The sequence below is a fragment of the Dicentrarchus labrax genome, unplaced genomic scaffold, assembly GCF_905237075.1.
Source record: "Dicentrarchus labrax unplaced genomic scaffold, dlabrax2021, whole genome shotgun sequence".
Lineage (NCBI taxonomy): Eukaryota > Metazoa > Chordata > Actinopteri > Moronidae > Dicentrarchus > Dicentrarchus labrax.
The window spans coordinates 3,449,297-3,463,064 of NW_026136714.1; the positions used below are offsets into that span (position 1 = coordinate 3,449,297).

General features: G+C 43.9%; 1 protein-coding gene across 3 annotated transcripts in view; it reads left to right on the plus strand.

Moving 5' to 3' along the window:
* The window catches only part of LOC127376114 (tetratricopeptide repeat protein 28-like), a 164,074-nt gene that overhangs the window by 85,243 nt on the left and 65,063 nt on the right, over window positions 1-13,768 (plus strand). For all 3 annotated transcript variants that reach the window (XM_051422708.1, XM_051422709.1, XM_051422711.1), the window contains one exon: window positions 11,488-11,635. In XM_051422708.1, the coding sequence (XP_051278668.1) occupies window positions 11,488-11,635 (148 nt within the window). The remainder of the gene's footprint in view (window positions 1-11,487; window positions 11,636-13,768) is intronic.

Genomic DNA, 13,768 nt, shown 5'->3' on the forward strand with positions numbered 1-13,768 from the left:
TGTGTGTGTGTGTGTGTGTGTGTAAGTTATGGCAAGGTCTAAAACAAGGGCTAGTGGCTCAGTAAATGATGGCGGTGGAGTTGGCTACATCGACTGGGGTCATCACTCCCCGGCTAGGCTGATAGGTAATTCATACACCTTTGCTATAGAGTGGGGGTCAGTGCCTTTTCACCATTTATCATGCCACATCTACTCCTGAAACCCTCAACCCTCGGTTTGTGCTCAGACAAACTGTTGCATTAACACAGAGAGGAGAGAAGTGCAGTGTGGGGAGATACAAAGCCTTTAGTATTTAGCTTTAGCCAGAGAATCATTCCTCTTATTAGTCAAACTGTGTCCTCTAGGTATTGCACCACAGAGCTGAGTGCAGACCGGCGGGTCCGGACAATGTGCTAATTTGAATTTGCAGGTTTGCTGATGTTCATTTGCAAAGTGGTGTTGCAGACCTGCACCTTGCTCGGGGTAATCATTAGCACGAGAGGAGAATTTAGTATTCTGCTCAGCTGAGGCACTGACATAGAGGCGTCCCTGGCTTCTGTTTCTATTAGTGTCCAGGCCCGCGGCTGCACAGCCAACACTTCAATGAGCGCTTTCTCAGCGCATGGCCATTTCTCTGCTGCAGCTGCTGCCCTTCTAACTCTCTAGCTTAGGGATAGAAATATGACACTAGAGAACACCCATAGTATTCTCACGCCCTACCCCTCTGTTTTTTCTTCTCTACTCCACTCACGATTTCATATCCAATTTTCCCATCGCCCAGTGACGCCCATTCCCCTAAGACCTCCAGCTACTGCGGGATCACTGGACTCCCCTGTGTGTGTGTGTGTGTGTGTGTGTGTGTGTGTGTGTGTGTGTGTGTGTGTGTGTGTGTGTGTGTGTGTGTGTGTGTGTGTGTACTCTTATTGATCATGGCGGTGGCTCTGTGGCTGTGGGCTCCTGCTGCTGTTATCACTGCAGTGTGGAGGGTAGGGAGGAGGGAGTGTGGTTCACAGCACTGAGAGCTTCAAGGCAGTGTGTGTGTGTGTGTGTGTGTGTGTGTGTGTGTGTGTGTGTGTGTGTGTGTGTGTGTGTGTGTGTGTGTGTGTGTGTGTGTGTATGTGATCTAATGGGGTTTAGAGTATGCACATTGTGTATTCACTTTGAGCTTTCTATCTCAGCTTTTATATTTGCAACAAGCACAACAATGTAAACAGTTATAGTAACTATAACTATAGCCTGTTTGGTTTGACAGCTAGATAACTGTCTAGTAGGGTAAAAGGTAACAAGAGAATATAGGAGGCATTAACAGTGGCTATGCACAAGGTCTCTAGAATCACTTTAATCACCAGAAGAGCTAGGGTGTCTAATGTGATAATAACAAGAACACTTTTAGATTTCTCTTTCAATTAAAAATTGTTTTTATGAGCAATTAAAATATGATGGATGCCAAATTGGTTTTAATGACATTGCTGTAATGCTCCAGTTTTCTTTTCAGAGAGAGAATTGATTTAGAAAGAGGGAGAGAATGGTCACAACGAAACACAGTGAATGTTGTTTATTTCATATTACTGGGGAGTAAGTTAACCTTCACCATTTCACTTAGAGTAAAGTGAAGGTGAAAGAAGGAGAATCCTTCCTTATTTTCCCCCTTTTCTACCTCCTTTATCCACAGTTCCCCTTCACTGTAGTTCTCTGCTCAGTGGGTGTGGATAGGACTCTTATGATGGATTGCACTACTGGTCCTCTTGTGTGCATGCATGTGAATAAATGGGTGCAGTGTGCGCATGTTCCTCGCTTCCTTCCCACTTTCTTCAATCTGCCTGTTTTTTCCCCCCCTTTTCCCCAAAGTTCTCCTTGCCACCCTTCTCCATCCTTTTTCTCTCACTTCAGCCGTTTCGGACATGTGCGCAGAAATGAATGCTGTGACACGCGTATGTACTTATATTCACATATGGCTACACACACAGACATGCCAACACACTCCGCGTAGCACTCAAGGCACCATTCCTCCGTGGCCACAGTGATTAATTACTTTTAACAAAGCAAACAGGGTCTTGCTTGTCCGGATCAATCTTTTTCCCGTCTTGGTGCGATGCGCTGTCACCAGTAATTGCCAAACTCTGTGTTGTATGAAATGAGGGCCACTTTCACCTCTCCCTGGTCCAAAGCTAACCATAGCCTCAATTCTCTACGCTTGTGCACCTGCCCTCCTGGCTCCCATGGCTCCACTGTCCCCTTCCTCCTCCTTTTTTTTCTATTTTCTATCTCTACCTTTTTTCCTAGTAATGCAACCCCCCCCTCCTCTGGAGCCTTAGTGCTTTTGAATATAGCTGTGAGATGGGTAGTCACGTCATTTTATTTTAACTCTATGGATTTTAGTAGCTGCCATATGCTTTTAGAAGAGCACTTACAAAAATCAAGCATCATGCCTCTTTCCATCCATGCATACTAATTGGCATCGCTCTGCCAAGCTGATCAAACACCATTAATCTATTTGTAGTATATATTTGTTTCTAAATGAGAAAATTAATACATTCTGCTACAACAGCCAGCTGGGTGCGGTGAGCCCCATTGATTGTTGGCACCCACAGTATGACTCATAGCTCTGAGCAAGTGTTTTTATTTGGCTTGCTGTGTGTGTGTGTGTGTGTGTGTGTGTGTGTGTGTGTGTGTGTTTTCTGGCGGTGGATCACTTTTATGTCGAGATCAGTTGCCAGAGGAGTTTCAATTAACATATTTACTTTTTTTTATGTATAAAGTGTCCACAGGTGGTGAGGAAACCTGTCCACTTCATCGTATTACCGGACAGGCCACTGAGTCACGCAGCATGCATGGAGATAGATATCAAAGCCGGGGAAATGCAGCTAACGTGATTAGCAGGCGGACACAATTAATGATGCATGGTGATGGCCAAAGAACGCTGAGGGAACTTGCTGTTTAATGAGCTAACACAGACAGTGCAGATGTGTTACAGGACCACTCAGTGATATCAGAGGCAGACACCTCCTTACAGTAGAACTCTGCCAATTAGCCCTATTATGGGAGTTGACTGTCAGGATTTTAATCTAAAATAGTGAGTACTTGTTGCTAAAATGTGCATTAGCAGCATTATGCTTGTTAAAATGCATGTTACTTTCCTCTGTGGGTGTGACATCTCCCGTGAAAATGGTACTGCTGTTCAACTCAACTACATCTGCCGATAATTCTCAATAGGCAAGAAGGCCTGAAAACGACTCTCCTCATTAATAATAAAAAATCCACACTGGTCCAATGGTAATCTTACTTTTTTTTTCAGATTCTGATATTGCAATGTGCTGGAGCATGTCATATATATGATAAGTAGAAGAGCCTGTCCGCGCAGGACTCATCACACACTTAAATTGGTGCAGCATGGAGTTTATATTGCAGTGTGGCCGAGGGGGAATTAGCGAGTCTATATATAAACCCCTGCTGCATGTGTTGTGAATTAAAGTGCATTTATCTGGTAATCGCTTGGGAGATCTCCGTGTGCACAAGCATGGCAAAGCAGTGGTGCTGCAGCCACAACAACCCAGTATGCGGATGCTGCTGCTGCACTGGGAGATGGGAAGGAGAAACAGGTCATATACAATAAAGAACTCTGATAGCTTGAATGGCAGTAGACATGTACAGTACACTGGGATGGAATAACAAGAGGTATCTCCTTCATGTGCTAACCTTTATCTCTCTCTCACCCTCTTCTTTTGTCTTCCCACCTCCTCCTGGATTTAAGAATATGTCCAATCCTTTGGGCTACATCACCGTTGTCTTTCTTTGCTCTGCCCTCTTCTTTCTCCAGTCCTCTCAGCCTCTCAGCGCCTTATCTGTGATTCAGCTTGCCTTTACTCAATCATGTATGACTCCTTACTAGCAGAATCAAAAGCAGTGGGGCTCATGCCATGCTTTTCATTAGAGCTCTCCATAAAGGCTGACTGTGAGTCTTTTGAAGTGTTGCAGGGTTAGCTCTGGAGAAGCCACACTGTCAGACAGCCTGTGCTGCTGACTCTTGTTTGATGAAGCAACTTCCCACTAAGGCCAGAGTAACCTAATGAACCCAATGCAAGTGCTGACACTGACAAGGAGCTGTGTCTACTGTGTGACAGTCTGAGGAGGGTAATGACTCGGTGGACTTTGTCTCTCTTTGGGATCTTCAAGCAATCATAACCAACCCCATAAAACACCTCAGGCTCAGAGATGCCTGTTTTTCTTGGCAGCCAATTTTTCACACCTCCGAAAATGTCCGTTTGAACAGCTTGTGAATAGGATGTTGCATTTTGTACTACATCAGCCTTTGTCTCGCACTAGAAATTTGATAGTTGAGATGGCAGCAACGTTTGAGATGTGAAGTTCGGAGTGTCATGCTTTGAAGAGGTGTTGAGAGAGGGTCAGCTGGACATGACTGCCCATCCTAATGCCTAATGGAGATGCCTGGTTTCCCATGTTGAGAACATGTGTCTCTCAGTTAGTGTTTACTAAGAGGAGGGTATTTTTCAGCCATGCTTGAGTTCACTGTCAAAGCCAATTAACGGAGTACAAATGAAGATGGAGGATGTGGTGCCTCGGGCCAGGAGAGTACAGCAGCAGGGCCAAGTAGCCTCTTCTGTCGACACTGTGGGGCTAAACACATCAGGGACACATATGGTCAGAGCTGCTTATTCAATTGGCATTGGCTTTGAATAATCAGTACCTAAATTTTGTATTACAAAAAGTGAGTTTTAGTTCTATTGTTGCACTTAGAATTAAATAAGATAGATGTTTTAAGGATTGGTAAGAAGCTAAGTTGTGACAATCAGATGCAGAGGAAATTGCAGCTCCTTGCTTGACAACCCGTTTTGGTTGCAAAAATATACTCTATAAGATGTAGGCCTTGTAGGTATTTTGTAATAAAGCCTTTTATGGCCACCTCTAGTCTAGTCGGGGTGGAAAGCACTTCTGCAGCCTAGAGTTTGCTCTCTTTTTCAGGTTCACCATCTGGCCTTGATTGATTAAAGCTCCTTTAAGTAATTAATGCCTACTTTAATTGAGAGTCAGCCCCTGTGGCTGTGGGGTTCGTGCGCAATGCTTAGGCAGAGCAGAGGCAAGGATCTAGTTGAGAGGGGCACGGAAATCTGTTTAGCACCCTGACCCTCTCAGCCTCACATCTCAAGGCTCTTAAGATGCTAATAAGAATGCAAGTATGCTAGCTGCATCCATGTGACAAATCGGGCTATAAATCATAGCGGAAGAGTGTGACATGGTTTTTCTAACATTGGAATTAACGTGCTTGGAATGAGCTGCAGGCATATTGCCATTTTATCTGCTGGTTTATCACTTTCCATTGGTCCGTTTCCTTTGTGAAAACCGTCAGTTATGGTGGACGTGCACGTAGCGGAAAGAAAATTGAATTCCCTCTGCCAAACAGTGTATTGTGACAGCATGTCACTGCACGACCCCACAGCCTGCCACTATTGTGCTGTTTCATCTGTTTGTGATAAATGAGCAATATCAGTTTTTCCCTTCTGTTTCTCTTTGACTGTCACAATGGATGTCCAACACATGACACCTCCACGTTCATAAGCCATGACCTTTTTTATTGAAGGTTCTCTTTGTCTTTTGGTAATTGTTTTTAGAAAACGTTAAACCATCCCCCAGCCAGATAATGCGAATACAGAGTGAATAGTGAATACAGAGAGCTCAGCATTGATTCCACATACCTGACTATGACCTTTTCCAATCTGAAGTCCTGCGCTGGCTGCCAGTTTGATGTGAGCTGGCTAATCGATTCCTTGCCGCCGTGAGTGAGTACTACAATGTCTCTCACACTGAAGGCTCTACCAGGCAACCTGAATTTTACCTGGGTCTTATTGTTGCCACTTGCTGAATAATGAAACATTTACCCTTTAATTGCCGGCTCCACAAAGAATGATCAGTTTAATTTGCTCTCATTAAAGCCATCTAATCTAATGGGCTAATTAAGGGCTTTGGATGGAACAGCAATCACCAGAGTCTACAACGCCCTTAGGGAGGAATACATCAATGGATCATAAATATTTTACTGCGTCTACCTACATGCAGATTGTAAGGTGCCTCAATTTGACTTGCATAAGTGCTTAACATGCACCTTTGATGTGGCTTATGTTGTTAACATAAAATTACTGTAGCCTTGACCAGGATTGTTCTACAACAGCACACCAAGTCAGCATATAGGACAAAATAAAAAGCAAAATGTTTCATCGATTAGCCAGATTAATGCAGAAATCTTTCACTCAATGTGAGGCAAAATGAGTCTGTCAGGGTTTTTTCTCACTGACACAACACATGCATACAGATAAACACACACTTAATCGATGTAGGTCAGGGGTGGCTGCTGGTTTAGGGTTTGGTCTTATTAAATTTGGGAGAGGGTAATAGACAGGCAGCTGTGTCATGATTCTATCCCAGTGACCCCAGGGCCAGAGGTTTATGTTTGGCCCGAGGCGACGGGTGTAATGCCCCCCACCGCCACCTCTATGAAGACCGACCTTAGACCTCTTTAGTCCGGTGGGGAAAGACATCTGTACCTGCAGGGAGATGCAGGAAGATGGGTAGAAACTCACAGACTTGGCTTCAGAAATAGATTTAATTAAGTGCAGCCTCCATTGTGCTGTACTGTGGCTTTCAGCTTGTCAAGTTGAAGGGCAGAAGGCCCAAAGCAGCAATCATTCCATTTCACTTTTTTAGCTGTTCTCCCAGCTAATTTGTCATGGCCGACAGTTATCCCAGGATATTAAATTAAGCAGTTGACATTTTGTGTACCCTGCGAATCGACTGTGTCACCTTGAAAATGTAGTGGCAGAGATTTGCAAGGGATGGTGGAGGCACATGCCTGAAACCCTGGTCGACACATGACACTTCTAGGTCACATTGGAAACCAGGCAACGACACCTTTAGTTAAAGAGCCAAGAAACAGAGGGAAGAAAGGCAGCAATCCCTTTGTTCCTGTCACACCATTAGTATTAGTCTGTTCCCAGCGTCGTGGCCTGTGTGGAAAGCTGATTTCAAGCAATACGTATTTGTTGGAGACAGATGGGTGGTTTTCTTGAGGAGTTATTGATGTATTTTTCTTCTGTTTGTATTTATGTGTGTGTGCAGTGTATTTGCAGCCTGCTGTCCCTATTTGAAGGTCTGATTTGGGTTCTATTATGTGGCCGGCGGGGATTCTGTTCAGAGTTGTCGCATTGGCACCACCTGCCTTGTGGGTGATCAGAAACCATCTGCAGCAGGCGTGTCCTAAACACACCACAGCAGCGAAGGGTGTGGCTCTGTCTAATCGGAGCTTACGCGGCTTCTATTGATTTCCACATTTGAGAGCATCTCTATTATTGCTGATCACCGATCAGGGCACAGCAAGCCACACAAGGCCTTGGGCTACTGGAGCACAGCTGGAGAAGTTGGCTCAATGACAGGCTGCCTACATTGTGGGTGAGGAGTTATGTTGTATGTTTAGAGAGACATCATTGTGGTTACTCTCTGTATGTGTGGCAGAACACAGCTTCAAATGTCTGCAAATTACCTGACTACATGGCGAGTTTCCAGCTCCAGTGCCCTTGATACACAGCATTTACAAATTACCTTGGCAATTTGATCTCTTGCTGAAAATGACAGTCAGGTTAGGATAAACAAACAGTGTTGACAGTCTTTAGTAAGCCTTTTGTCTTGGATGTGTTCCATGCATCTTATAGTACAACCTAGGGAAATGAACTGAGATGTAGCATTCATATACTGTATATAGGCAATTGGAAATATGCAACAACCTATTGACCAAACAAGGTTTTCCACATCCTATTTTAAGAGACTGAATAAGGAACATCGTACAATCAATTGTATCATGCAGGATGCTGAGTGTTACCTCTGCCATATCCCAAATCATACTCCTGTTCTCATATCCGTTTGGCACAGCAACTCAAAAATATATTCTTCCTTTGAGCCTGTTAGGCCCAGATCCTGAACAGGGATAGACAAGCGCAAACACAGACATGCTCCCAGGGGCTGATGACACCCCTGGGGTTACAGTGTACTGAAGAGGAGCCTAAGAGGGGGGGCAAGGACATATGCTGAGGCATTAATCTGCTAATAGAAAAAGAGCCTCCAACAGCTGGTCTTGCGCCAAACTCCCAATCTTAATCGTGTCAACTTTCTGTTCAGCTGCTCTGACTGTGGGCCTTATTGTGAACAACAGAGCTGTCACTGAAAGAAAATTGTCCATGTTTCATTGTAAGTGTCTCGTTAGAGAGAAAGAGAGCGTATGCGACCGTGGTGCGCACGAGCTTGTTTGTGCATATGTGTGCGAAGAATGTTGGTTCCCCACAGCGTGTAGCACAGTGTACCAGAGTGAATAACTTTTTTTTTTGCATCATTTCCCTCTTCCTCCTAAGCATAAAAACATGAATATTTAAAACTACATCAAACAAGCATTCATGAAATATTAAAATGTTCGAGAAACAAGAAAAGCTTTTATCCTCTCTCATATTCATATGTGTTTTCCAGCCTCCCTCTCTCTTTTTCTCTCTTACACACACACACACACACATACACACGTACAGACACACATGCGCATTAGCACTCCCAGAATTTACCCACGGGTAAGAACGACAAACCTTCCCACTCCATCCACTCTTCTGTGGTATCAGCACATTGCTGCATTAAATAGAGGAGGCAAAGATGCAGGAAGGTTCAATAATTTACCCTAGATTGAATTTCAGGCAAAACATGTTATTAGAAGTCTTGGTTTGTGGATGACATGTTGTACAAGACACTTAACAGATGCATCACATTTCAAGAGGGCCTGTGTTTCGAAACTTTGCTTTCGGAGGAGTCCTTCTCCAATATGCATCCTGTTTAGGGAGATGGATTTTGGCTGAAAGATTAAGCACTGACTTGCAGCATTCTGTTTTAGATGTAATGCTGTATGTTGACAGGGCAAAGTTAATCTGTGGAGCCCTCTTATTTCCTGTAATGCTCTCTCTTTCTCACCCCCTCCTCCTCTACTCGACCTCTCTCTATCTCTCTCAATTGCTCTCTCTGTCTGGCTAAGGCTGTGCTAATCACTGTAGCAGCAGCTCTAGGCAGATGCTGCTGTGTTTTTAGAAAAGATCCTGTTAAGCGTGAATTAAAAAAATGTTGTGTAGGGGTAAAATCTTGCTCTCCCCTCTCCCGTGATCCTTCATGCCAATAGCAGAGCTAACCTGTTGGTGTTATTTCCGCAGCTCTGTCCTCCATCGGGTGCTACGCTAGTATTGAGCTACTGTAATGTAAATTCAAGCGAACCTTCTGTTTTATGAGCCGCACTCGTTGAATTGACTTGTTGGATTATGCAAAGGCTGAGGTTATATCATGTGTGTATGTCTGTGCAGCTACATGATGTATTTTGAAGGCAGCGGGAGATTAATGGAAGAAAAGTCTGTACGGCACATTGATTCTGTCATTTTTGCCGTGGCTCTTTCGTTTATGCATTTATTCTCGAGCTTATGTTTGCAGTATTTTAATGCACTCTCCACACAGTCCAGTCTTTCAGCCTTATGTAGGACAGGATGGGGTAGAATAAAAGGATAAAAAAAAAAAAGATGGCAATTTTTGTTTGAAGCGGGCCTTGTTTTATTCATCTTTGTTCTTGTCCTCTATCCTTGGCCGTCTCAGTCAGGGCACGGCGCTTAAGAGAATGAAAGAAAGATCTCTGGGTGAGCAGTCATATTGTAGGCTAAATCTAATCAAAGGGGGAAGTGCTTTTAAATGTCTTTTGTTCCCCTGGGCGAAACGTTTGTGGGCCTCTCCACTCTCGCCAGTGCGTCCTGCCCAAACTCCACCGTCACTAGATGCAATTAATATTGAGCGGATACCCTGGCCTGCACTCCCCTCATATAATAACAGTGTTAGAACAAAGGTTAATGCTTTGAATCTAATCTCTGTCCTCGTCATTTTCAATGGAGTTGTGATGCAAGCGAAGGGAGGTAGACATGTTGTGGAGGGCAGCAGGTCTGGAGAGAGATTGGTAGTCATTGGGAGGCTCGGGCGGAAGCAAAATTAATTACTGGTCTCTATAAATTCAATGTCATGTCTCATTTTCCTTAATCCTCCCCGCCTTTTTCACTTCCACGCGGTGCTAACAGAGAAGCTTGGGAAGACTAATGAAAAGGCCTCTTAGATGCTAATGGCAAATTAGCCTTCGTGTCACTTTGGGAAACTGTGAGTGGAGTGACTGCCTATTCAGTGAGGAGGTGGCCAGACGGCAGCCTGGACTGCTGCTGCCCCCACACACACACACACACACACAAGCACCAACACACAAGAACACTGGAGAGGGAAAGGTTGGGACTCTGAACATGACAGATAGTTTTAATTTTAGACAGATTCTGTAGTTTCTTTGCCTCACACAACGCTTATCCCTCATTCTCCCCCATGCTTTGCTGCTGTAATTGTGTGTTTCTGACACACAAGCCCAGATATGACTATTCTGAGAGACGGTTTGCTTTCTCTTGGGGGGATTTAGTGGTTTGGATCGTGAGTAATGAGCTGGATCTAGTTCCAGCTCTCTTTGCTGCTGTTGTTAGACTGGACCAGAGTCAGGTTTAACAACTCACCAGGATTACTGTCTGATCAGGCCTCAGACACAAACATACTGAGTCAAAAACTTGCTTGGATAAAACATCCCTTTTTTCTGGGTGAGTCCAAACAGACTGAATGAAAAAAAAAAAAAAACACAGTTATTGATGGGGCTTTGGATCTCAGAGACAGCGTCTGTTTTAGTTTTCAATCTGAAGAATGTTCCAAAACATTTTAGTCTCTCACAGAAAGATACAGTATGTCAGCAGTCGCATGTAGTTTATGTCTCAGTGGTGCTGAATTATTATACTTCCAACAATGTGACTTGGATGACAAATGCAGTTAATTTTTGTCTGCTTGAAGAGCTAGTCATGTATCTAAAACAAGACACAAGCACACATCTGATGTAAAAATATTGCAAAAACAGACTCCGGACAGTTGTGATATTGTTTTATAACTGCGTCCTGACAAAGGGAATGCACAATCTGAAGTATTTATGGTGTTCTTTTATAGGGCTACAGACTTGACTAAGTATCTCTCTCTCTCATTCTCCTTTTTATTTCTGTCTACTATTTTCTAGCACAGCCAAAGAGAAATCCCAGTGCTCTACTTGTGTGCAGTTCGCTCCCACAACAAACAGAAGAAAAAAAATATTGAATAGAAAAACAAAAGTTGCTCCTGAGAAGGCAGCCAGCCAGAGTGTAACATGTGCATTTATGTAAAACTTATAATCCAATTAACAAGTACAAAAAACCCAGTGATCACTCCATTATGGGAATACAAAAGAGAGAGGTGCCATGTTCAGAAAACTGCTCATGTGGAGAAAATGCAAATGGCGTGAAATGAGTGTGTCTGGTAATGTGTTTGTATAAACCCCACGCTGTGGCACCTAGACTGACACCCTGACGATTCTGTCTCTCTCTCCCTCCACAGGCATACTTCCGACAGGGTGTTGCCCTTCAGTACCTTGGTCGCCATGCCGACGCACTGGCCGCCTTCGCCTCCGGGCTGGCCCAAGACCCCAAGAGCCTGCAGCTGTTGGTGGGCATGGTCGAAGCTGCCATGAAGTCGCCATTACGAGGTAAGAAATGAAGTTGCTGAAGGTGCTCGTATGCGTGTGGTGACAGGGAGTTCATGCGTGTGCGTGTCACTGTCTGTCTGCTTCACCATCTCCACATGTTTTGTCCTACAGCCTGTCTCTGAGATAATCCTCACACTCTGTCAGTCAGTAAGCGTGTTGGGGTGACTTTACCTGTCACTTTTTTTACCGTTCGGCAGGCAGCCATCTTTCTATCTGTCCGTCTTTCTGTCTTTGTGACTGACTGTTGGTGTCAAGCACTTACCTCCGGACTCCGAGGCCTGACGCCTGCAGCTTCAGCATATCTTATTGTCAGTCGGGTTGATCACACACACAGATAGCCCCTTATCTTAATGAGCATCCAACACTAATGCCATTGTCTGTATCTGCCCCTGTGTAAGCCTTTTTCCTGAAGCTGAGTAGATTCATAAGTAGCGTATTCAAGCCAGGTTATTACTAAAATGTGTTCTCTCTGTTATGCATTATTATCTGTTGTATCAGCCAACTGCAGTGACCTGATTGTCCGTGAGTAATCAGTGTGGGCCAGCCTAATGAGCCTCAAAACAAACCTGGCAGCAATTTTCCTTCAGATGACCACTGCGGAGGATTTAATATTCTTCAGATCTCGATGGCACTGTCTGCCAACATAGACTGAGTCATCCTGCAGTCATGCTTTGTCATCATCTCTTTTCCAAACGGTGCTGAAAACTGCGCCTGTGAATAAATGTGGCCTTGTTTTATAATCCAAATTTACTGAACTGTACAATGAGATCAGCAGCTCTGAAGCTGCTTTGTTCAGAGAGGAATCAGTTTTCCTTTGATTGAATACAGTGCTCCTCTGAATATTTGTGTGCAAATGCAGAAGGAAAAAAAAAAATTGCAAAGAGAATAAAGAATGGAGAGCCCATCTGAGCGACATTGGGTGCATAAGCCTGTCACTGGAGCCAAAACAAGAAAAGGGTTTGGGTGCGAGCCCAGACCCGAGCATCGTGGACCAGAATGGGCCCTCTCTGTAGGGGAAGACCAACATTTAGCCCAAGCCATTTAATCTCTTAATTGTTTACCCTATTTCCCACAGTGCCAGGCAACCAGCGAAGGACCTAATCCAAGGTGTGTTGAGGAGAGGTAGCTAGGTCAAAGGATTAGGAGCAATGATCCTCTCAGAGGGGCTCCTGGCACAGGGGGACGATAATCAATGTTACGCCAGAAAACAGGGAGGATAATCACTGTTACTCAGCCAAAGTCCCCTGATAAGTGAAAGGTAGGCGAGCGTTGTTTTCTCGCCTTCAGGGAGGAAGAATGCCAAGTTCCTGCCAGCCTTATTTTATTTTTATTCTATTTCTAATATATACATATATATATATATTTGCCATTTTACTTTATTTTGGATAGTGACAGTAGAGAGAGATATGAAAGGCAGAGGAAAGAGATGGAATGACATGCAGCATCGAACCTCGGCCTTGATATGGGCGCCCCTCCTGACAGCGGTATTTATTGGCCTCATAGCACACTCACCGTAGGAGTCACCTTGTTGATTACTTCACCCAACAATGAAATTGCACTTGAGCAATGCCAAAACTGTCAAAAACCACCTTGAGCCACAAATATGGCCTGTCAGGTTGCTAAAAACCAATATACATGAAGCTGTTGTTCTCAGCTGGTTTCCCACCTGCTTGTTTTGGGTTGTAACAACGTTGTAATTACACTAAAAAGTTGTAATCCCTTTGTAATTACACTTAAATCTCTTATAGCAGTTCTGTAAACTCGCACTATTCCCTTATGCAAATAAACTCAATGTTGCTGCCATGTTAACAAGAAAGAGCGGATTGTATCTAGCTTTGGTTGCAGTGTTCACTTATCTTAGTCATTTATCTTACCACAGACAATCTCAACACACTGTGATGTTTACAGTCCTCCCAAAGCACCTATATGTTTGTTTTTTGCCACAAAGCAAAGAGATCCGTCATGACATCCGCACCAAAATAAAAAAATAAATAAATTAGGATAGAAGGAGAGAGAATCAAATATACTTTTTCTCAGAGAACTATATCAAGGCATATGTCTTCAAGGACACAGTGCGTAGTGAATTCATCAAAGCTTGATTTCTTCCCGCAGTAAATGTAATTATATATGTAT